The 25,507-nt window shown below is 46.1% G+C and overlaps 1 protein-coding gene across 5 annotated transcripts in view; it reads right to left on the bottom strand.

The window, feature by feature from the left end:
• Positions 1-25,507, bottom strand: part of LOC126426409 (pneumococcal serine-rich repeat protein-like) — a 100,420-nt gene that overhangs the window by 62,074 nt on the left and 12,839 nt on the right. For 4 of the 5 annotated variants that reach the window (XM_050088327.1, XM_050088329.1, XM_050088330.1 and 1 more), the window contains exons 2-5: positions 18,560-18,951; positions 11,648-11,866; positions 5,719-5,944; positions 3,491-3,717 (exon numbers count right to left, since the gene is read on the bottom strand). In XM_050088327.1, coding sequence (XP_049944284.1) covers positions 3,491-3,717; positions 5,719-5,944; positions 11,648-11,866; positions 18,560-18,951 — 1,064 coding nt within the window. The remainder of the gene's footprint in view (positions 1-3,490; positions 3,718-5,718; positions 5,945-11,647; positions 11,867-18,559; positions 18,952-25,507) is intronic. The other variant, XM_050088331.1, reaches the window with a different exon arrangement.

Genomic DNA, 25,507 nt, shown 5'->3' with positions numbered 1-25,507 from the left:
ACAAGCAATAAAACAGCAATAAAATGTAATTGCTCGTCTGTGCTACATTACTACACTGCCTGACAAAGGAAGTGCAGCACGTAAGGGTGGAGGAGGAATGAAAATGGAACTTCTCGGGTTGTGAGGGTATAAAAAGTTACTTCAGTGATTACAAAACAGAGTCAAATTTACAGAGAACTTTGCAGTACGATCTGCTACGATGCTGCACCTTTTCTACTCGGCTGCACACACCAGACAGCTGAGAAAGGCACCGTAAACTCGTTTTACCCTTTTACGAGGCAAAGTGCTTCAAACTGTCATAAACAGTTCGCGATATCCTGCATACTGACACAGGGACAAAGTCGACTGTCGAGCCTGTCGCACACAGTTTCTATCGGAGACAGATCTGCGGATTCTGTCTGTCACGGGAGAAGTTCGACATCACACAGACAGTTAACAGACAAACATTCTCTGAGGTCGAGCATCGGCCTGTGGAAAAATTTCACCTCGATACTTTCACACGAGAATGAAAGGTGTCCGTGATATTATGTTGTGCTGTCAAAAGTTCCCTCAATCACTACCATCCTTTGCCAGAAGTCTTATCTCTCAGCTCCTCACACCGTGATGGCCAGAATAACACCACTGTGCCTCTGCTAAGCATCGGAAGTACCGGACCTCTCCCGAGGTTGCCGTCCCATTCGCCGACAGTGGTCATCGGTGCAGAACTGTGATTGATCACCAAACGCATCGTGACACTATTCGTCAGCAGTCCGTGCTTCCCGGCCGTGTCACCACTCCAAACCGTCTGTTTGTGCCGTGGTGTCAACAGCAGCTTACGCAAGGGACAGCAATTCCTCATCTGACTGCTGCACGACTCCGACCGTCGGCACACTATTGCACGATTCATTCAGCTGGCCAAATGGAGAACCACTGAAAGACCTCCTTCAAACTCTGTAACGCACAAGTAAAGCCATCTCACACTGGTTTTCAGCATTTCCATGTCCTTAGTAATTATCACTCAACATCTCACTATGTTGACGACGACGATGATGACAATGATGATGATGACATGTCAATGACAATGATTTATGGTTGAGGGCAGTAAACAGCAAGGTCATCAGTGCCCTTGGATTAATAATATACCAATGTGTGTGGTGAAAGTCTATGAAAAAAGGCCAGTAAAATGGAAAACCAAATTTTATCGTCCCCACAAGAATCATAACAAAGCAGCCCCACACAAAGACAAAGGGTGGTTGAATTCCTTCATATTGATGGCTACCGAGAAGTTCACCGTCAACTCCCTGTCAAGTAGTCTGCAAAAGCAGAAGGCACAATCTACAGACACAGAAACTGGTAGCGGAGCTAAATTGTGCAGTTCGACCCACATTCATCAGTATTATATTTGCAGTGCGTATCAGATCCTCAGGTATCTGACCCTTATGGCAAGTGCTGTGAAAACTCCACAGCACACAGTATGCATTGAAGTCCCACAAAAGGAGGAAGGGACAACAGGGTAGTTCATCAAGAAGACGAGCCACTGTTGGGAGGCTCATGGGGCAGAAGGTACAAACAGCATACCGTGACAGCAACACGGGCCACTATTCAAATGGCAACCACTTGTAGTGTTGTCGTTAAGGGCACAGGTGAGGGGTGGAAAGTGTGCTCGACCAACACTGCTACCCCACCTTTCGCCCTGTCACCTGTAGGGGAGTGTTTTTTGTAGAGGTGACAATCTCCGAGTACAGGCGCATCGGTCTGTTTAAAATGAGTCTCTTGCAGACAGAGGCAACAGGGTCGAACCTGTACAAGAAGTCTCAATTCCTCCAGATGAGTCCTGTTATCTACACACTTTCACTGGGATACGAGAGCCATTTCGTCAGCGTGGTCTCGCTTTAACCCCATCCTCTGCAAAAACAGGGCAGTCTTGGCTCCAGTCCAGATGGCTCCCAGAGCAGTTAATGCAGACTGCCAGAGACGAACAGTCCCAACTTCGTGGGCTGCTTTTCCACATTTCCCACAGGTTACTTCACCTCCACAACTCGGCACCGTACGGCATTTGTGGCACCACACAGTCAGGTCAGAGGAAACCTGCCGCGGTGTGCTCAGGCAGTGTCGGAGAATAGGAGGTCACAATGAAGGTGGCGGTCTTCTCAATTTTTCTCCATTATTCTTACGTGTCTTTGCTCTACATCCTGTAAACCTCGTGAAGCCCATTCCCGTTTTAAGTTCGACACCGTCTGTGTCCACACTGTCACGGCACACGACCACACCCTCACTGCAGTTAAGGGAGTTGTGCAACTCTACAATTACATCTCAGTCACCCAATTTTACTTCTCAAGTAGTTCCACCTGCTCTGCCGTCTTTAGTCTCTATCGGCAAAGAACCGTTTCACAACCGCTTTATAGACTTCACGCTACTGTCAAGGCCTTCTGAGCCTTTACGGGTATAGAAGTGGGTACACTTTGTCAAATGTTCTCTCCTCCCTCTTAATCACCAGAAAAACATTTCGATTTATGACTCCTCGAGCCCTGTTATCGTAGTCCAACTGATTCCGATTATCAGGAGAGTTAGCCTCCCTCAATTGTTAAGACGATCGGGTGCGAGTACTCCCACGCAATAAGACCGTCGCGCCAGGATGAGGAGACATTTTCGAGGGTACCGTGTCGCTCTCACGAGCGGCTAGGGAAATAAAGGTCCACTCAGACGGAGCCCCACATGCCTGAAAAAACTGTGTGGCAAGTTCCCCAGAGGTCGGCTGCTAACAACTGTTCCTCCTCAACAGGCGTGCACCTCGTCGGCACGAAGCGCACCTCGAGATTGCAGGTTTTTAAAACGTTTTACCATCCTCACCGTCTAGCCGGTCAAGCCGAGATCCCTATTCCCTGTGCCACACAGTGTCCCACTATCGGGCCGCAGAGTGGTCGCTAAAGCACACCTGGAGCTTGCGGTGACAGGGGACTGGTGGCACTTACCGGTTCCCAGCTCAGGAACCCAGGTGTCGCCGAGACGGCAACCGGCAAACGAATGCTGAGCCCCTGAAGGGACCTCACACTATTAATACACCTCGTATACCCTACCGGGCCAGGTTACGACACAGAACACGAATGACACTAAAGCACTCTGTGACAGTTAGAATGACCACCACAGAATTGCAGCTCTAGTAATTAACATTACAACCGGTGGTGTGTGTGAATACACAGTTACACTGACATTCGACTGTCTTCTGGATGCTTCAATTTACTTGTCGTGCCGTATAAAATAGTCTAATAACTGCAAAAACAGTTCACAGAAAGGGATTCTGTTATTTCAGATTTTTTTCACGTGAAAGTGGTCGTCTCAACTTCCACTCCGTTCCGAGGATTCGAAAAACGAGAGTGACACGTTTCACTGTGGTGCTGCAGTAGATGCGACTAGAGTAACGTAAGTGGCCGGGCTCGCCACACCGTTTTCCACTGCCGAAACTGTAGGGCGAGCTCAGAGCGGGCCACCCGTAGAGGAAAGGCTCGCTCACCTGGCTGAAGGAGTCCATGAACGAGTCGAGGCCGGTGCCGCTCTCGCGCTCCCAGGCGGGCTGCAGCGGCCGCCCCCACGCGTCCCGGGCGGCAGTTCCGCCCCACGCCACCTCTGCTCCCCTCTCCCAGCAGCCCTGCTGCTCCGTCGGCTGGTGCGGCAGCGGAGGAGTCACCGACGCCCACGGAGCGGAGTCCGCGTCCGGCCACGGCCCCGCCGGTGGCGGCACTGGAACAGCCGCGACACTGCATGTCACATCCTACGGGCCGGTACAGGAGACACGTCCGACAAACACTGGTAATCTTTTTCCAAAAATGTCATTCCCAAAGTCTACGAATTGCAATTTTTGATACCTCCGATACATTCCTGACCCGATGCGACCCTCTAAGTTTGTCCCCGGTGCCACTCCCGTGAGGAGTGTCACAGAGCGTTCTTTACTGTGCAGTTCAAAATTGCATCTAAATCTTTCACTGTCCACGGTTTCATTATCAAAACAACAGCTCTCAATCCTCTGACTGCGACTTACAAGTTTAGACACGTCCTCCTGGTTTTCTTTCAGCTCTACTAACAAAAATGGGGCCAGTTCGGTGACCGTGAGTGCTAACGATTAGTGTAACACGACTTAGGTGTGCGGGTGCTATCCAAACTGAACCTTATAGTAGAAAGTTCTGAGTAATATGTCATAGCTTTTCACAGTCCTGGCTGCTAAGTTCCACTAAGAAGTCCCGGAACCCAGTGTGAACACACACTAAATGCGTGTAAATACCTTTCTTTTTTTTTTTTTTTTTTTTTTAAGGGGAGTTTGAATACTTCCAATTGACATCTTGACATCACCTGACTGTGTGTGGGCTGTCTGATAGTGTGACGTGCAGCACTGCGATTAACGACATGCTCAAATTTGATTGCCATCTCTTTAGGGTCCTAACCAGTGTACCTTATCCTTCTCGCAGTTGCCAACTATCCCAGCTACCTGTGCAGGGTCTGACAGTAAATGCTCCAAAAGCTTCGTCTTCAATTCGTCAGAGGTCACAAAAAGATTTTTGTTCAGGCAAAAAATAAAATTTTATCATATAGTTCTGAGCATGACTAATTAATGGTGTATTTGTGGGTGTTCTGTGGAGTAGCAGTTTCCATTTTACGCACCAGTCCGTTCAGAGTCCAGGTAGCGAGTACCCTTTATAAGGACACAACTCGCAGCACCTGATGAAGAAGACTGGGCCTCTTATCCAAATATTCTGAAGGAAAACGGGATCGGCAATTCGTCCAAATGTTCTGAAGTGCACCATTACTCCCACGTCTACTGTTATGCACTGTACCGCACACGAAACTGGCTTGCAGGTGTAAATAATAACAAAATAAAATATTAATTTAATTCAAAGTACTATCATCATTACGGCACATAAGTCGTTTGATATTCTAACCGTACATCACTAGCTGCCACGGCAGGTAGACGATTGTCAAGAGGCAGGTCGACGAACAATGATACGTCGTGTGTTACGTTAGTATATTCCGTTTGATGTATTCTTATGTCTGCTATATTGATACGAGCCAAGTTAAATTTTTAGCCAAAGACTTCAGTGGTGATAGATGGACAAATATAACACAAAGTTGTTCTTTAGAGTTCTTCAGTGGTAATAAGATACAATGAAAAAGTCTTTGAAGGAATATAAATAATTTAAGGAGTACAAGTAACAACTGATGTGCAGAGTTGTGGTTACATATATAAACTGAAAAGATATATCTTTTGAGCCCTCCAAATGTTGTTGAGAACGAAGCACTTCAACTATTTATTGAGTTTTTACCTTTAATCCTTCAGTTATCAATAAGCCAATAGCAAATTTGTGGGTTGGCTGACCTAGATATGTACACTCACTGGGGCACCAATTCTTACTTATTTCAGACTTAATAACAATTGTGAGGGATCTACATTCTTACCTTCAATGACAATCCCCAAAGTAATTGAATGAAGGATTCAGCAAGATTTCTGCATAAAACAATTTGCAAAACACAGAAGTCTCAACGAAGGAGCATATCTTTACACGCGGCTTTCCCTTCATAACAGTCCACCCTATCACCTTTTTACGTACATCCATTTTATCTCGAACCACCCCGAGAGAATCTGTTATCGATCGTACAGGGACATCTCCAGTAGTCTACACCAATTGCTCGCAGATAGGTGGCCGATTTTATTACGGTCAGAAACATCCACGAACGGCGTCACACACTTACCTGTCGTCGCGGGGGAGTCGTAGCCCCTCTGGCCCCAGGCGACGGCTTGCGGCCAGTCCGGCGGGTGCCACGAAACGGGGCCGTCCGCCGCCGCCGCTGTGGGCTGCGTCACGGGAGGCACCGCCGGGGGTGCCGGACTGTCCTCACCGCCTCCGGTCCCAGTCGTGGTGGCGGGCGATGGCCACACCGATCCCGTGTCCGAAGGAACCGCCTCCGCATCGCGCACCTGCAAAGCGCGACCGCGGCTCACAGCTCCGCACTGTCGACAACTCTTCCAGCGAGGAGCTTTACGAAGTGACACTCTTTCCTTTCTTCGTAATTGCATGATTTCCTGCACGGAAATGAATTTCCTAAAGCTGTACACTGTCCTTCTCCAAAACACCCAAAAAAAAATTAAGATTCAGGACTTCCGAATGCTGTTAAGTATCAAAAATTTTAAGCTTCTAAACAGAAATATTCACAATGTGTGCATACTGCTCGTATTGTAATTACGAAGTTGCTTGTACGAGTCTCAGTTGCTACAACTTTTTATTTTACTTTTATGTGAATCACAAATGCAAGAAACAACACAGACACAGGTGAGTGGAGAAGACAAGCTGCATTCTGGAAGATACCCACTATGGGTCAAGGATGTCCCTTAAAACAGCAAAAAGGTTACATATCGGGTGACAATATTACAAAAAGGACAGGTTGCCACTCAGCATATAGTGGAGATGTCGAGTCACAGAAAGGCACAACAAAAAGATTGTCCAACAAATAATCTTTCGGCCAAAAGATCTTCTTCTAAATTAGGTGTGCAAACGCACACACACAATGACCGCCGACTCTAGCTGCCTCGGCATCGTACGTGCGTGAACGAATGGAGAAGAAAGGGAAGGGAGGAAACCCGAAAAACAGATGGCCGGAACAAGTAAAGGGCTGTTTACGAAAGAAAGGAGAAGACTAAATCATCGGGGAGACGGAGAGACAGTCGGAAGGCGACAGAGGGGTTCATGTTCCAGACAGGCCCGGCCTGTGACTGAAAGTTGTACAAAACGACAATCACTTGTATCGTACGTATAAACAGATGTTAATTAACAAATACTGAAACATAATTCTCTAGCAAAACTAACATTTTTGTAATTGCTTTCGACTGGCTCACAATTTCTCAATAAAATCACTTAAGTTACTAATTGCATATTCACGATACATTGAAATTCAATACAAAGTCAGTAAGTAATTTTTTTAATTCTAAGAAATTACGAATAAATACAGTACTAAGATACTTCCCCCTGAGACAGAATCTGTGTACCCAGTCTGTCTGCATCTCGTGTTACCTCGCGTATTATTTATCGACTTAATTTTTTTCCATTTAACAATAACGAATTCTGCATTTTTGTACAAGATTTCAATTTATTATGAATATTAACATTTTCATGTGATAAGTAACTATAAATAAAATTTGTTATTTTATTTAAAACAAATACGATTCAGTATTTTTCAATTAACATCTCAATTCAAATGAGAATACAGAATTCAAATGAAAGTAAAGAAGTTGCTTGTAGCGGGAATCATAGTCCTTTAGGAAAATAATGTACGGACACAGACCTTCAAGCCCTCTAAGTATAGAGAGACTACTCTGAAAAAAAGAGTCACCTTAACTGTGCAACCAGTGTTTGAATTATAGAATATGTTTTACAAGGCTGAGATTTGTGTTCCCGCAAGGCAGTATGCCTACTTTGTGTGGGAAAAATTTTAAGCTGCACTACTGTTGGGAGTCCACACTGAGCTGTAGGCCCCCTACCAGCTGGGGACAGCAACAGCGTACCGCATCCGGCAGAACAGTGTCTAGTGGAGCACGTCGGGGACAGCCTTACCTACTCTGCCTTTTCCCACGTCTCCACAGGATCGGGTATATTTCGGTTTCGGCAATTTTACCGGTGGCGGGTGGCCGGGTATCCTTCCCGACGCCACCACTTCACTTCACCCGGTGACGGAATCGTATACCCCGTCTGTCTAGGTCTAGCGTGAGTTCGCATTTGAGTGTGAGAACGATTTTCAAAATGTTTGTGTAGTGTGTTTCAGAGGTGGGTCGTGGGTACCAGCCCAGTATTTAATTAGTCAGATGGGGGAATACATCTAAACACCACACCCAGGCTGGCTGTCACAACTGCACCTATTTCTGTTTCACAGAAACAAGAACTGTCTTTTGTATCTCCTTAAAACTAGCAGAATTATGATGAATTTCCCAGGAGTATTTTCCACACGTAATAATATTGAGTGCTGACATTTTGGAGAATCGGACCAAGGTTTTTTTTTTTTTTTTTGTTTTTTTCGTAACCGAAACATACTTACAGTGCTTCTGATGAGTATCTTCAAGTGCTAGTCAAAAGCTGAGGACCTACATAATGGACAAAATACTTTCCCCTCTTCACACTACAACATCGAGGGCTGAGTTATAAGGGTGCCTGTCAGAAGATGTATAGTCGGAAGTGAGGGGTCAATAAACCGTAGTCATTGAGATCAGTAACCGCTCTGACATTTTGTAAGTTAAGTCTAGACAATAACTGATCCACTAAACAATGAACCTCGGCACAGGCACTGATCAGTTAAGACAAATTTCGACAATATTGAGGGGGTTCGCAAGTGTGCAGTGCTCGAAGCCGACTACCTGCACAAACTGTACTAATGTCTTAATTATCAGTGAAAGAAAAAGATACAACACCACAGTTACTCCGTGTGTACTTCTAGACTACAGCTAATTGTTCCAAAACTACATTTTGAAAATAGCCAACGAATTTGCAAATGCAAATACAATAGAAAACTAAAAACAGTCACTTGTTTTATTATTTGAAGTAATACAGCTCAAAATTAGAAAAAAAGTGCCAACTGTCAATGAAAATAGGAGACAGTGAGGCAGAATTTTTGATTATTATTTATTTATTTTATTTTTGTTTTGTTTTTCAGTAACCTTTACTACAGCTTACAAATTTTAGACTTTTAACAGTGCCTATACAACATCTGACTCAGAGAAATTTTCAATCTCCTTTCACCTACAAAAACAGTGACCAGGTGCTCACAAAACAATGACCAACGAGTTATTAAAAGTTCATCTATTACTGATACACAGGTAACAACTTTTTATTATTATTGTCTTCCTTAGGTGACAAAATAAGCTAATTGCTAAATAAAGGCTATTTCCAAACAAAATAGCAGAGCACCCGGGGAAAAGATCTCCTCTGAGAAATTTTATTGCTATTATTGAATTAAGGTAACCCAGAATATGTTTTCATTCCACGGCAGAGCAAGGACCGATTTGGAGCTTCGTATCAGATTAAAACTGTATGCAGCAGTGGGACTCTAAAGTGGGACCTCTGCTTTCTGTATAGGCAAGCGCTCTACCCACCCAGCTATCCGAGGAAGCTTTGCTTCTGGCAGTATCTCTCTCACACCTTCCAAACTGAGAGGCGAGTCACAAGCTGTGCTCTGATAGCTCATTTGCAGAGCACTTTCCGGCAAAAAACTAATGTCCCCTACTCGAGTCCTCGATCGGCACAGTATTAACACACCACGAAATTTCAACCACAATATTTTTTCCATCAGAGTATACTAAAACCAGTATACTATTCCAGAGTCAAAATAAATCAAATGCTGTAGCTTTTATGCTGTCACATGTCTGCTCAAATGGCTCACCATTTTCACAGCACCTAACATCGCTAGGTCGAGTCTAAAACCAAGTGTTAGACTTTTCAAAGGTCCAAACATCTTTTCATCAAAGAGAACATTATTTCACTACTCTATTTATAGCCCAAAAAAATGTGTGATGCTCTCCTCTTGACAATGCACATTCCTGCCGAGGACACAAATATTACACATCGCTTATATAGAGAGCATTATTTTCCATGGAGAGTGAGGTAAACTTTCAGGCAGAAAGCCATTCAAATGGCTGTATCAGAGAAGCACAAAATCTTCCATACTCTACTTGTCATTAGTCCATAATTCTTTCTCAGCCTCCAGAAATATTTTATCACTGAATTTGTCTCGTATACATCAGATATCTGGCACAAAGAAATACCTTTGGAGACAGAGGAGTGAGGTGGGAGTGGGGGACAGACCATCTTACTGTCTGCGATGTCTTTGTTCCAAGAGTCTCCAGCCACTATTTATCAAGGTGAAAAGTGATTACAAATATCGTTAAGAATCAAAATACTTGCCACAAAGAGTTTCAGTGCCTTGCTGTCCAATTTCAGACCGCACGTAAAACATCATTCGGTTGAAAGACATGGCTAGCAAATCAGAGTATTCTGCTAAATAATTACAGCAAAGTAGCTTTGTAACTTCTCTTCATACTGGCCTACACATTATTTAATATCACCATTTGGCTGTAGTTATTGGACAAAACTCAAGGTCTCACAACCACCTGATTTTGGGACTCTAAGGCCATTTCCAAGTGCTCGATAGGTAGAGGTAACTCGTAGAAACGTGTCGACTACTGGCACGTATTTTGAATTTGATTCTGTAGTAAACAGTGCATTTTCACACTCCGTCCCTTGCACATAGATGTAATCTGTATCGATCGTTTGAAAATGCCCACAGAGGCTGGATTCATATGGTGTGTGAAAGTATAGATATTTGTACAACAATTACAGCCTAATAACGGAAAAATTACTTCCCTTAATAACCTTGTCACCATTTTACTTTCACAATACACACTGTTTACAGCACGAGACTGACACCTGTTTGAAAGGTATTATTTAGGCACACCTAGTGTGAAATTTATTGCACAATTTAGACTGCGGAAGGTGGAAACGGAGTGGCAGGCCGCATAGACCTCAAGATGAGGGGCAAGCGCCTGTTGTGGCAACCGCTCCTTTACAACCTATCCCTCTTTCCTGCTTGAGGAAGGAACACACAGTTTCAAAAGATAGGAACATTTTTTTTTTTCTTTCCCACTTTCAAATGTGTCTATCAGCAGTACTTTCCCTTACAGTTTCTCCCACTAAATTTTCCTCACGAGACATTTATTACTAGCTTTCACTATAAATAGACAAAGCCTGCTAAAATTTAAAGGAAAGACCACCACAGTTTAACAACGTCCCACTGTGTGGGTCTCAGCTATCGTAAACTTGATTATAGCTCCAATCAACAGCTGCTGTTACAAGCAAGCAACATTGTCAATCTCCGAGCATTTTCTCTCATTTCAACAGATATTTTCAACTTCGTTATTACAACATTTACAAGGAATTGTCCCAAACTGATACAGCATATTACGCATTTCACACACAGCCCGATGTCGACAGAAAATTACCATTTGTTTCCTGTAACAATATTTTTTAATTTTTTTTTTTTTTTTTTAGAGGTACAGAATGTGTCTTTCACGTATTTGTACTGCAGTGGCAAGGGCAAATTTGTACGAAGGCTGGGAATCGAACACAGGCCTCCTGTCTACTACGCAGGCAGGTGCATTAGCCACTGAGCCACGTCAGCTTAGTGGTTCGCACAACTGCACGGATTACCCTGGCACGCCCGACTCCTCAATCCAAATTCTCACTGCCACCCCAGTTGTGCGAAAATTTTGCCCCCGACGAAAAATGGATAGACGTCTTCCACCCACTCGAGAGTGTCGCACAGAATATGTGAAAGGTGTTATTTACGAGGGGGTGACTGGAACTACATACTAAACCAAACATCTGCTGAAACACAAAAATGCACCTAAGAACACCTACAAAGAACACCCAGTAATAACAGATGTTTTTAACCTCGTACCAGTTTAGTAAGAGATCCCCAGTGAAGAAGACTCGAGCCAGATAGAGTAGTACCTGCACACAGCTACAACAGACTCGTCTCCGGACTGCAAACTCTGCAGTCCCGCAGGCATTACGACTGTAGGTCTGCACACAGTACACACAATATTACGGTACCGAGTCGCGTGGCGCAGAGAACAACCGACCTTGAAAGACGCAGTGGTATCGTCACTGGTGCTGAGCGGCGGGTCGTCCGCAGAGCTCGCCACGCTGTCCGCGCGGGCGGCGCCCGAGGTCGTGATTTCCGTCGCCGGTGCGGAGTCTGCGAGGGGCGTGGCCGGGTCCTTGACGGCGTCGTCGCCCTTGGCTCGCAGGATCTCGCACAGGCTCATATGGATCGACACGCGGCGCTCCCATCCGGATTCCTAGCAACAGCACCCCAGTCAGCTCCACAGCCCCGGTACTCGAGTACACCAGGCTAACTTCTACATCTACACCTACATGTATACTACGCCAGCCACCGTACGGTGCACGGCGGAAGGTACTAGTCGTTTCCTTTCCCGCACAACTCACAAATCGGACGAGATAAAAATGACCGTCCTCACGCCTCTCTACGAGCCCCAATTTCTCTCGTTCAGTCTTCACGGTCTTTACGAAATATGTGCATTGGTGGCATAGAATTTTTCTGCGGTCAGCTGCAAATGCCTTTTCTCTAAATTCTCTTCGTGTAACTAACGTCACATTTCCTCCGAGGATTCAATTTCACGAAACGTCTCCATAATATTCGAGTGTCGATCAAACCTATCGGCAAAAAATATCTAGCAGCACGACTCGGCAATACTCCGACTTCCTCCTTTTGTACTGTCCTCGTGATGATCCCAAACACATCTCCGTGCAGCAGTCTGACGAGATAATGCGGACTCGCACAGTACGACCACATCTACACCCTGTAAAGTACCATTCCTTTAGACATGAATATATGTAAATCCCAAATGACAGAAATTTCTCCAATTCCTTGCCAAATCCCGGAGGAAAGTATTAGGTATTTAAAGTTATTTTCTACTATTGTTATCAATACATCTGTAATATTCCAACAAGCAAATTTCGCAATTAGTGCACACTATTGGATTGAATAAAATCCTCTCAGTTTTTAAACAGTGTCAGGTGCATAAGATGTTGCCCAGTTTATGACAGCATCATCATATTGTAATACTGACTAAGTTTCAGTCACCGTTGTAAGTTGTCGTCATTTACAACCGAGCTAGTGCGACACGGTTTGTTTCGTCCTACTGATATAAATGTGTGGATGTAAGAAGGTGGGTAACGTGGCAATGTGCAGTATATTGTTTGACATTCTGGCCAATAATGTCATTCTGCTGCACGTGTACAGTGTGCATTTCAGACCCCACGTACGACCTTCTGAGTTTGGTTTCACATTAGTCCAAGTACTGTGAAGGTATTTAGCGACTGTGCTGTTCATTAGGGGTGGCATAAAGCATAAAGCAAGATCACCACCAAATCACTCGATTGGATGGCAGAAGAGAGATGCAGCAGGGACAGACATCTCGTATCAATTGTAGTTTCCGCTTTAATTCCTACTGGTTGTGTGTACGATGAAGAAGGGGGCAAGCTGTACAGTGACCTAGTACGGCCTGGGGATGAGAGGGGTGTGGGGAGCAGGGCAGGGGGAAGACCAGTCGTACCTGAGGGAGCCAAATGCATTACACCCACTACCTCGCAGTCTTTCGAGAGCTGTCAGCCTACGGGGCAGCTACTGCTCACGGCTGAAACAGCAGGAGGCTACATAACCCACCACAATCCCTGCACGCACGTGTGTGCAGAGGGATGAGGAGGGGGGCAAGCAAGAATGCGTGCGTTTGTTGAGCATTAAGTTGGAAGCACCCCATTTTCAGAAAGTGTCTGAAGGTTTATGCAGATCGGAGTCCTCTGCTATCAGTGATTAGGGCTGCGGACTGGCACTCTGCCTAATGGATGAAGTTGATTGCTCTGTGGGGTCACGAGTGAAGGGCGCGGAGCACACACGACCTCCACGATGTCGATGGAATCGTTGTCGAAAAGATACTCGTTGCTCCGATTTTATTGTAAAAATTGTTCTGTCTTTTGTGAGATGCACTCACGGAAACATCTAGCTGGAATATTAAGCCTATGTAGTCTACAATGAGAAGTTACACAGTCTATCAATATGGAGAAGTGGTGCAGTCTATCAATGAGGAGAAGTTAGGATTGTATGTTATAGAAAATACACAGAGTTCAACTTCTCTTTGAGCACCGTCGACACAGTGGATCGTAGTCCACAGCTGAAACGCCGGTTCACAGTTCGAGGACACTGCACAACATCGATATTGTACGGTGACCGCAGAAAACTTGAGAGAATTGGAAAATCTAGTAAAATACAGGAGCTGCAGGTCAACTAATGGACAGTTTCGATGGCCCATTCCTGTCACCTCCACTAGAAAAGCAAGACGTGAAACATTTCATTTCAGTGTATTATTTCTGTTCTGTGTCCTGTGTAATTTCTCTTAAAGCAGTGAAGAGTGTATTTTTTGCAGAGTGTTGTGATTTCATTTATTGTTTTTGCCTTCAACTAGAACCTTTTGTATGTAATAGTTTTCTTCTAATGTTAATTTATGGTGTCAGTTGTTGCAGTGTTTCAGAATATGTAGACCAGTTACGATAGATTTGTGGGGTGGTAGTTTCCATTTATTATGGGTTCTGTGAAAGTGGATTGTGTGCTGTCATTATTCACAGTTCTCAAGTGTACTGTGAACCTTGTTCAGAAATTCCTGAAAGCTTGTCACACATACTGTGACTGATACGAGGTGTACGTGAGTTCACATATTCCTGTTGTATGAAATTTGTCTGGAGTTTCATTGCCTGACCTTAGTATTTTTTGGGTTGAGTTGTGTTGCTTGTTCTGTACGCTACTGGGAACCAAATCCACATACTATTTTATTATTATTATATGTTAGTGCATACCATCTTTCTTTTTTTCATACATAGTGTGGTCTTCCTTACTGTTTGTGTGTTTACGCCGGTGTTATCAGACGCTTTAGGTGAGCACTTGCGTAGGTGGTGACCAACTTGACCTTTCATTTTTATCTTCGTGTTGAGTGTGTTTATGGTATCTGTTTTGTATCCATTTTCAAGAGGAATTTGTTTGATTATCTATATTTCAAGTGTGTGCTTTTGGGGTTTGAGGGGTGCTCTGTTTAGCCTGTGCAACATGTGTGGGAAACTGTCACATTTATGAGCAGTTGGGTGTGTTATCCGTAACAGAGCTGGTGAAGATGGAAAACTTAATGTTGGAAACAGGGACAGTTATAGAAGAAATGTTCGGAACCCTGGGTCAGGAGAGACGTGCCCGACTGAGTGAGAAGGAAAGACTAATTGTTGAAGACTGCAGCAGATGAGATTTGAAAACCGGCAAGTTTAAAGGTGAAAGGCAGGGTAATAAGCAATACTGACATTGCTAGCAAAACACTGCGCAAAAGTGAACAAGACTGGGAAGCTCTGTGCATTGTAAGTGATACACAGGTGGAGTGGGACAAAAATAGATACCTCCACATGTACGCCACACGTAGCACTCGGCATTCCACTCTCATTAACTCTTGCATAAATTACCCTATCTTCCACCTTTAAGCTCACATGTTTTCAAATCTCGTCTGGTGAAGTTCCCCACAATCCGTCTTCCCTCCTCGTCCTGTCCTGTAAGTCTCCCCAGACTCGGTGTTCTGAGTGACTTTTCTGTAAGTCTCCCCGTTTCCCTACCAATCATTTTCCTTCGTCCCTCTTCCTTCCCCTTCGACACTTCCATTAGGATGACAAGCCACTGGCTCTGAGAGCTTGCACACTTTCTTAACTTTCAAATGTTTTTTCCCGTTCGTGAGTGGATTTTTTTTTTTTATCTATCCAATTATATTATACTTTTACTGTATACTTAATTACACTGAAGAATTTAAAATTTCACAGATCTAATAATTTTTTAACCCGCTAATAAATTTATGCTGGGACACACTCATACTGCCGTAAAGCTCCACCTTTGCAGATTAGAGAAATGTATATGTTTCTCTCCACATGTTTAAGAACTTGATGTATAATTTTACTTTATATGTCCATTTTTTTATTTTCATTGTTTATTTAAAAATGTCATAATGAATACTACAAAATTTTTAAGGCTTTCATGGCCACTTGTTGACAAACTGCCTATTGGCTTCTGTCTCGGGTTCTTCGGCCACGTTCATCTAATGATTTTTCTGACGTTTCGCCAGCACGAGTGGCTGACATTGTCAAAGCTTCCCCCTCCAGCCGGTGGAGCCGAGCTCGCGGCTGCAGACTGTATGTACCTGGCGCGCCAACGTCCGAGCGCTTCTCCGCGGTCATTTCCAGTGCGGTTCTCCTCTTGCTACCTGCGACGGTCGTTCGCTGCAGTATGGGAAGCCACGATCCGTTTACCTTAAGGCTTTCCTCTCTCTTGTTGAAACTGTTCACGTGTTTTTGTACTTCTACAGCTTCTCTGAACAAGCGCGTGTGACAGTGCTCCTCTACAGCCAGAACTTCCGTGTTGGCTAATTTCATTACGTGGTCGGTCTCATTCAGTGTGTGCTCTGCCACGGCCAATTTCTCCACCTGCCCCAACCTGCAATGTCGCTTATGCCCTTTGATCCCGGTGTTAACTGATCGTCCAGTCATTCCGACATAAACTTTTCCGCATGTGCACGGTATACGGTATATTCCCGACATTGCAAGTGGGTCTCTCTTCTCCTTCGCCGATCTAAGACTTTCTTTGATCTTCCTTGTCGGTTTGAAAATCGTCTTTACGCCATGTTTGCACAATATACGGCCGATTCTGTCTGTCACTCTGGGAATGTATGGCAGAAAAGCCGTACCCGACATTTCTTTTTCTGATTCCTTGCTTCGCCGGGTGTTTGGCTCTGTTACACTTCTAATGTAATTTGTGGAGGATCCATTGCTACTCAGAACAGTTTCCAGGTGTTGCATTTCTCGTTCGAGGTGCTGCGGCTCACATATTCATCCTGCTCTCGTTACAACCGTACTAATCATGCCACTTTTCTGGCTCGGGTGGTGGTTTGACAGTTTGTGCAGGTATCGGTCCGTGTGTGTCGGTTTTTGATACACACTGTGACCCAGGTTTTCACCATCCCTTGTGACCAGCACATCTAGAAATGGCAGTTTCTTGTCCTTTTCTACTTCCATGGTAAATGTTATGTTGGCATGGAAGCTATTCAAGTGTCTTAGGAAGTCACCGAGCTGTTCTTCACCGTGGCTTCACACCACAAAAGTATCATCGACGTACCTGTGCCAGACCTTAGGCTTGCAAGTTGCCGAGTCCAGTGCCTGTGCTTCGAATTGTTCCATGAAGAAGTTGGCCACCAATGGACTGAGAGGACGACCCATGGTGACGCCTTCCAGCTGTTCGTAGAAATCGCCATTCCACGTGAAATAGCTCGTGGTGAGACATGCATGGAAGAGCTTTTTGATGTCTTGCGGGAAAATGGAACCGATGTGCTCCAGAGCGTCACTGAGTGGCACTTTTGTAAATAACGAAACAACATCAAAGCTACGATCACAGTCCACTTGGAGGGTGAGCCACTTTACCTGACTTTTTGAATAGAGTCATGGAGGGGTGCACTTGGGCTCACTGTTTTCACCTGCAATATCTGTTTAGTTGAAATGCAAAGGTGCAACAACATGTGCTTGTCATAGAGAGGGTATTTAAAATGCAGATTCTATAAACACCATTCATAGGAAGTCTCGTCTCCAATTCAATGTTCCACATAACGCTGCAATTCAAATAACCCCAACACATTTCTGATACAAGTAACAAAAATTCGTGAGACCTGTTCTGCATTGGAGCGAAGGGACAGAAAAGGTGGGAGTGTGAGGGGAAGAGGAAGGGGGGAGGGAGTCAACTGGAGGCAGCGCAAAGACGGCCCCACACCTGAGAATACTGAAGTTCTGCAATGCGCGTCAAGCAGTTTGACAGAGCCCCAGCTGATCTGCAAGACAACACATTCCGTATATTGGATCACAGTCGACACTTTTATACTTAGAAAACTGCAGCTGTTCAGGAGTTGAGCTCTCAAGATTTTGTGAGGAGGAATGTTTTGCTGAAGTAATGAGAGAGATGTTGTAGGATGAAACTGAGATTGTGATTTTAATGTGAGATGAGGCTAATTTTTTCCTGATGGAAATGTTAACACACAAAACTGTCGTCCTGTGAAGGCACCCACTGCATTGTTAGGGAGAAAATGGGGGAGCTGTCACTGTGAACTCTGAGCGCTTTCCGAACACGTCGGACAAACTTATCATCTCGGCACTTCGTCGCTGTGGCACAAATAGTCTGAAAGTTTGGTTTTGCCAAGATGGTGCGACAGCTCACACTTGGAATATATGTATTGCTGAAGTAAGGAAGTTCTTCTGCAGAGGGTGACATCTAACAGAGGAAATGTTAACTGGCTGCTTAACTCTCCCGATCTTAGCCCACATTACATTTTCTGTTGGGCTTTCTCAAGAACAAAGTGTACATCAATAAGCCACGTACTGGACTTCAATTAAAGAGTACCATTCAGCGAGAGATACGGAGGGTTTGGCAGACATTTCACTCCTAGAACAGGAGTGTGGGTGGGAACGGAATGGAAGAAAAGCAAAATTCGTAATCAAAAAATCTTGTGTTGAGCCCATAGTATTTGTGCACCAGGAACTGGCACTAAGAACATAGCAAATAATCAAATTTTGTACTAACTACCATTAAAAGGTATTGGTAAAAAATTTTATTTTGTAATCTAAGTGTGCTGTACTTATTCTTTCAAAAATGTGTAATAAACTAAGCTCAGGTATACTACAGACCCATTTCAATCCTTTCCCCCATTTACAGTAAGACTGGGACAGATAAGTTACCGAGTGTTAGATAGTTTACAACGAAACATACAGGTTTTCAATTAAAGACTTTTCTTTACTCCTCGGTCTCAAGAATCCCACGGTGACATTTATGTGATTATCCGATACCCTTCGCAATTTCGATAAGTATGAAAAATGGCACTCTACCACTGCACTGACACTGTACAATTGCCTCTCACCTGGTTGCGGAGGATTTCCCCCTCGGACTCCTCCGCGACGTCTGCGAGTGAGCTGTCTGCAGACGTGGCATTCGCCGCCGTGGGCGGTCGTTCCGCAGTCGGTGCCGGCCGCGCCGCTCCTCCTCCCACTACGACTCCGGACGCCGCGACCTGCGGCCGCCCGTCCGACTCCGCCTCCGAACGCGGGGACGTAGCCCCGGTCTGCGGCTTCCCGCCTCCACTCGGCCCCGGGTTCTGCTCCACACCCACCATCGGCAGGCGCGCCATGGCACGTGCGACGTGCCTGTTCGAGCGGGCGTGCTTTGCCAAATTGTAAGCCGTCGTGAAGTGCCGGTCGCAGGCCGCGCAGTAGAACTTCGACGATCCGGTACTGCTCCGTCGCTTCGGCACCCCTGCACGTGTATCGGAGAATTCCAAGATACATTTTTTGTCGAGTACTACTGAAACTGTACGAGATTTTAAAAAACTGGTAAAGCACAAAGTCTGCTGTACGGTCGACATTCAAGATTTTTGTTATCTATCGATGATGATGATGATGATGATGATGATTAGTGTTGTAGGGCGCACAACAGCGAGGTTATCAGCGCCCGTTCCCAAAAGTTCAATTCAGAGCCGAATCGTGAGAGAAGTGGTATTGTTCAAATTGCAAGATTGGACACAGCACATCAAAACAGGGAGATAAAACTAAAAATAAAATAGCAGTACAAACAGGGAAAAATAAGTAACGGTGGCTGAGTGACCACGTACAAATAATGGGTGACCAAACCACTGGACAGCACATTAGGACTTCAATCCCAATATTTTGGGAAGAAGGCCAGACATCACACAAAAACGTAAAACCCTAGTGACACTCGCCTCATTATTAGTTAAAAGAGAGTGGAGGTCTGGTGGGAAACTGAAATCTTCCCTCAAACCTGCATATAAAACACACTCAGTTAAAATATGCCGTATCGACAACTGTGCCCCACATGTCTGACACGTTGGTGGCTCCTCACGACGTAACAGAAAACCATGTGTCAAAGGACAATGTCATATTCTAAGCCGTGTAAGGGCTACTTCCTCAGCGCGTCGTTGTCGGAAGGAGGTGAGCCACGGTCGGACAGAATCCTTCACCGCTCGCAACTTATTATCCCTCACGTCCAGCCACTGAGCCTCCCACCAACGCATGACCTTCCGAGTCACGAAAGACGTAATGGCCTGCAGGGGGACGGAACAGCGAGCAGGAGGTGGGATGGAGCAAGCCTCCTTGGCAGCCGCATCTGCAAGTTCATTTCCAGGAATCCCTATGTGCCCTGGAACCCAGCAGAAAATCAAATCCTTACCCTGCTGTTGCAAGAGCAGGAGTGCGTCCTGCACCTCTTGCACCATCCGATCTGCTGGGTACATTTGTTGAAGAGCGTGGAGAGCACTTTGGGAATCGGAGCAGATGATAAATTTCGTGCTACGATTGCGGCGCATATGCTCTAATGCTTGCAGAATGGCAAACAGTTCTGCATAGTAAACTGAGAACTGCTCTGGGAGCCCTATCCGATGGACAGTATCGGGAAACACAGCAGAGCAGCCCATAAAATCCCCCTGTTTAGAACCATCCGTGTAAACAGGAGTAAAATCGGAATGGCGGTCTAAAATCTCAGTAAGTTTAATTTTAAAAAGGTGGTCCGGGGTACAATACTTCCTGTAAGCAGCCAGATCAAGAAGTAATCTTGGCCTTTGTAGTCGCCAGGGAGATCCCCTACTCCATCCCTGGTGGAGGACCTTAATGCCCTCCAGGTGTACCGACTCGAGACTCTCCTTTGCACGGATGCCAAACGGCTTTGTCGTCGCCGGACGGTGGCGGAAGAGACGTGCCAGTGCCGGCTGGGAAAAAGTGTCGGACGCCAATGAAAGAGGAGTGGACTTGGTCCTGTACGCGTGCCGTACCACGAGGAGAAGACGCCGAATGGACAGCGGAGGCTCTCCCGCCTCGACACACAGACTAGCAACCGGACTCGTGCGATAAGCCCCCGTTGAAAGCCTAATACCCTCATGGTGAATCACATCCAACATTTTGAGGTAGGAAGGTCTTGCAGAGCCATAAGCTTGACATCCGTATTCCAGTCGAGGTCGCACAAAGGCCTTATAAAGTTGGAGCAGACGTGCCCTGTCAGCGCCCCAGGATCTATGACTGACGCATCTAAGGACGTTTAAAGCCTTGAAACAGCGGACCTTTAGATCCTTTAAGTGTGGCAACCATGTGAGCTTCTCATCAAAAATAAGCCCGAGATATTTCACTTTTTCCATAAAGGGGAGAACAGTGTCTCCTAGTTTTAAAACAGGGAGATTAAAAAGAGAACGGGAAAGGTTAAAATCTACACAAATGGTCTTCTCCAAAGAGAATTTAAAGCCCGTGGTCTTAGACCACTTCTCCAATCGCACGAGTGTCAGCTGTAATTGGCGTGTAGCAGCTGTGACGGAGGAAGACGCACAGAAAATGGAGAAATCGTCCACAAACAAGGAGCACTGCACGGGCCGGCGCACTGTGGACGCAATACTATTGATGGCAATTGCGAAAGCTGTCACACTGAGGACACTTCCTTGAGGGACACCGTTCTCCTGCTTAAAACGGTCAGACAGGACATTCCCAACCTTATACTTAAAATACCTGTCCGACAGAAAGGATCGGATGAGTGTGGGTAAACGCCCACGGAAACCCCACTCATAAAGCTGCCGCAAAATGGTATGCCTCCAGGTAGTATCGTACGCCTTCTCCAGGTCGAAGAAAACCCCGATAAGGTGTTGCTTACGTAGGAAAGCATCTTGTATTGCTGTTTCGAGTAGGATCAGGTTATCTAGGGTGGAATGATACCTCCTGAATCCACACTGGCAGCGGGTAAGTAAGGATCTAGATTCGAGAACCCACACCAGGCGCCTAATTGACCATACGCTCAAATGTCTTTCCGACGCAGCTCGTGAGACTAATGCTACGGTAGCTACTGGGTTCAGTCCGATCCTTCCCTGGTTTTAAAAGCGGAATTAAAATCGATTCTTTCCACGAACTAGGAAAGTTGCCGGTCTTCCAAATTTCATTAAAAAGTTGAAGGAGGACTTCCTTTGACCGCAGATCCAACTGCTGCAGCATGCTATACGATATCAGGTCTGGACCAGGTGCGGTATCCCGAGATATGGACAGTGCAGAGTCCAACTCCCACAAAGAGAAAGGCTGGTTGTATTCCTCAGTGTTCTGTGAACGGAAATCAAAACCAGCCCTCTCCTGTGTACCCCGATAGCGCAGAAATTCGGGGTCCTGGCTAGAATCGGCCATAACAGTTTGAAAAGATTCTGCCAACGCCCGGGCGATGTCTCTCGGAGATGTTAGGAGACACCCCCGCTCACGTATGGCGGCTAGTGGCGGTCGACAGTATCGCCTTGAGATCCTCCTAATGGCTTCCCATACTTTGCTTGAAGATGTGGACCTATTGATGGAGTTCAGGAACTCACGCCAAGACCTCCGTTTACTCTCCTGAACGATTTTCCTCGCCCGTGCCCGTGCTATCCGGAAAGTTGTCAGATGCGCAGCAGTGGGGCACCGACGGAATCTCCTCAAAGCCGCCCGCCTGTCTCTGATGGCGGTACGACAGTCGTCATTCCACCAAGGGACAGGCTGCCTCACAGGTGTTCCCTTTGACTTTGGTATGGATACATCAGCGGCATGGTGCATCACCGCCGTAATGTGATCCACCCAATCCTGGACGCCTTCACACCGTTCAAAAACAGCCAACTGCCGGTAGAGCGTCCAGTTTCCCTTCCGGAACAACCATTTCGGCGGCTGTGCGACACGACCCATTTCAACTGGCAGATGGAGCCAGATAGGGTAATGGTTGCTGCCATGAAGGTCGTCGTCGACGACCCACTGAGCAATGTCCGCAAGCACAGGCGAACAAATAGAGAGGTCTATGGCAGAAGACGAACCTGAAGCGGTGCTAAAATGCGTGGCCTGACCTGTGTTCAGCAGTATGACGTCGGAAGTCCTGAGCAACTGCTCAATCATCTGGCCTCTGGGGCAGGTTTTGTTGGAACCCCATAATGCATTATGAGCATTAAAGTCTCCTAAAATGAGAAAGGGACGGGGTAGCTGATCAATGAGCCGTGCGAGGGCTTCACTGTCAATGAGCTCAGCGGGTGGTAAATACACGGAGCACACTGTAAGATGAACCTGGGCCAGGATCCGAGCTGCAACCGCTTGTAGCGTCGTGGTTAAGGTCACAGGTGAGGAGTGGAATGTGTCCTTAATGAACACTGCCACCCCACCCTGAGCCCTATTACCAGTCAGGTCGTCTTGCCTGTACATGCGATATCCCGTAAGTACAAGCATGTCAGTCTCTTTAAAATGTGTCTCTTGCAAAGAGATGCAAATGGGGTTTGCCTGTACTAACAGCCGCAATTCTGCAAGGCGAGGTCTGACTCCATTCAGATTCCACTGAAGTATGGGAGCCATATCAGCATTTCGGTTTAGATTTCCCCCTGTCTTTGCGCCGCGCTGGTGAGGCACTTGTAGAGCGAGTGGCAGCAGAGGGGCTGCCAGGTTCTGGGGAAGAGGTATCAAAATCCACGACGATGTCCTCCTCATCAGTCAGGGATGCCATGACGACATCCGATGGTGCCTTTGGCAGGCGTGACGTCAAACGCCGTGCCCCTTTCCCTGGTCCCGTTTTCTTTGTGGAAGCTGGGGATGGGGGAAGTGGAGAGGCACTCTGTTTCTGGAGGGCCTTCGAAGGTTTCACTGGAGCTGTCTCTGCAATAGCGGTGGGTGCAGGCGGAGCAGCCTGAATAGCGATATCGTTAGTGGGAGTGCTCTGGCAGGTACAAACACAGGTACAGGTATTGGTGGAGGATACTGCGACGCTGGACACGGTCTGCGTCGAAGCGTCGACTCGCGACGCACGGTTGTGCACCAAGGAGGCATAGGACGTGGCAAAGACAGGGGGTTTTGTAGCCCTATACTCTTTTTTGGCTTCCACATAAGGTAGCCTCTTTGTCACCTTGATCTCCTGAATTTTTCGTTCTTCCGCAAAGACGGGGCAGTCTCTGCTCCAGACGGGATGGCTCCCAGAGCAGTTTATACACAGCGCTGGAGATGTGCAGTTGGTCCCAGCTTCATGAGCTGCCTTGCCACAGATACCGCAGGTTGGTTCACCCCCACAACTCATTGTCGTATGGCCAAATCGCTGACATTTGAAACAGCGCATAGGGTTAGGTATATAAGGCCGAACCCTAAGTCTGAGGAAACCAGCCAGAACGTATTCAGGTAAGACAGGCGAATTGAAAGTCACAATGAAAGTGGCAGATTTCTCCGTGACGCCATTATTTCTACGTGTCCTTTGTTCCACATCTACAATCCCCTGTGTTGCCCATTCTTGCTTCAGCTCGTCGACATCGATATCCATTAAATCACGGCAGGTGACAACGCCTTTACTGGAGTTGAGGGAATTGTGCAACTCGACAGTAATATCATACTCGCCTAACTTGGGTGACTTCCGAAGCAGCTCCACTTGCGATGCCCTAGTAGTCTCAACTAACAGGGTACCATTCCTCAGGCGTTTGATAGATTTCAGTGTACCTGCGAGTCCTTCTAAACCTTTATGTATGTAGAAAGGAGACACTTTTTCAAATGAGCCCTCCTTCCTCTTAATCACGATGAAAACATTGTCATTTACGACTCCATGAGCCCTGTTACTCTTTTCCATCCGCATATCTGGAGGACTAGCCTCCCTCATGCGCTTGACTGATTGCGAAGTTGGTGAAGGGAAATACGTGGTTGCCATGTGCGTCCCACGAGCAGCTAGGGAACGAAACGTCAGCCCAGACAGAGCCCCGCATGCCTGGGTAAGCCTTATACAACTGAGGTGCGGCAGGTTCCCCAGAGGTTGCCCGCTATCGACTGTTCCACCTCAACAGCCATGCATCTCATCAGCGCGCAGCACACCTTGAGATTGAGGGGTTTTTTATAGAGGTTTATTCCATCCTCACGATCCGGGCGATCAAGCCAAGATCCCCATTCCCTGAGACACACAACGTTCCACCGCCGCGCCGCACGGTGGTCGCTGAAGCATGCTGAGAGGTTACGGTGACAGGGGACGGGCGGCGCTTACCAGTCCCCAGCTGAGGAACCCCGGGGTCGCCAAGCCCGTACCCAGCAAAGGAATGCTGAGCCCCTGGGGGCTTATCTATTGAAGCTGAGATCAAAATAACAGAGCGGTTGACAGATTGTTGTTTGCACGAGAGCTACTGTAGCAACAATAATCACTCGGTCCCTCCTCCAGTTCTGTTAGCGTCTGCTCACTGTCATTTCAGGCCAGCAGCTCAGGAGGCGATTCCCACAGACAGCTGTGGGCAACAATTGCAGCTGATAATTCAAGTGTTCCAATTTTTCTTTATCTTTCTGTGGATGTGCTAGTTTTACATAACAGATTGGCTGTAGCTCACTACAGAGCAGCACTGACTACATTTCTTTTAACAACAAATTTCACTGTAGTCAGACACTGAAACAGAACATTTAGTGGCTCAGGTGGTTTCAGCAGATCAGTCATTTAAAATAGCACTACAAAAAATGAGGACCCTCTATAACAAGTATGCATCCAAAGACATCACACTAATAATCTAAATGTATATTTCACAAAAATACAGAAAATTTTAAAGTAATACTGTGAAGAATTTGAACCTAAGATCGAGTCAAAATGTTCTGCAACTCGCCAGCAGTGCGAGACTGATAGCAGTAGTACAGCATAATTGTTATAGGATCGTGATTGAATACTGTGGACTGCTTCAGCCACAGAAACATTTTATGCCAGTCGACAGCAATAAAATTTGTCGTCACCTGAAGCTTGCGGCGAGAGTGCACAGAAAAGGGAAATGGCCATTATAATCCTCCAAAATGTAATCACTACTGCACCCTAACATGGAATGTATCTA

Source organism: Schistocerca serialis, chromosome 11 (assembly GCF_023864345.2).
Source record: "Schistocerca serialis cubense isolate TAMUIC-IGC-003099 chromosome 11, iqSchSeri2.2, whole genome shotgun sequence".
NCBI lineage: Eukaryota > Metazoa > Arthropoda > Insecta > Orthoptera > Acrididae > Schistocerca > Schistocerca serialis.
Note: the sequence above shows the minus strand (reverse complement) of the source record. Positions and strands in the feature narration are given on the sequence as shown.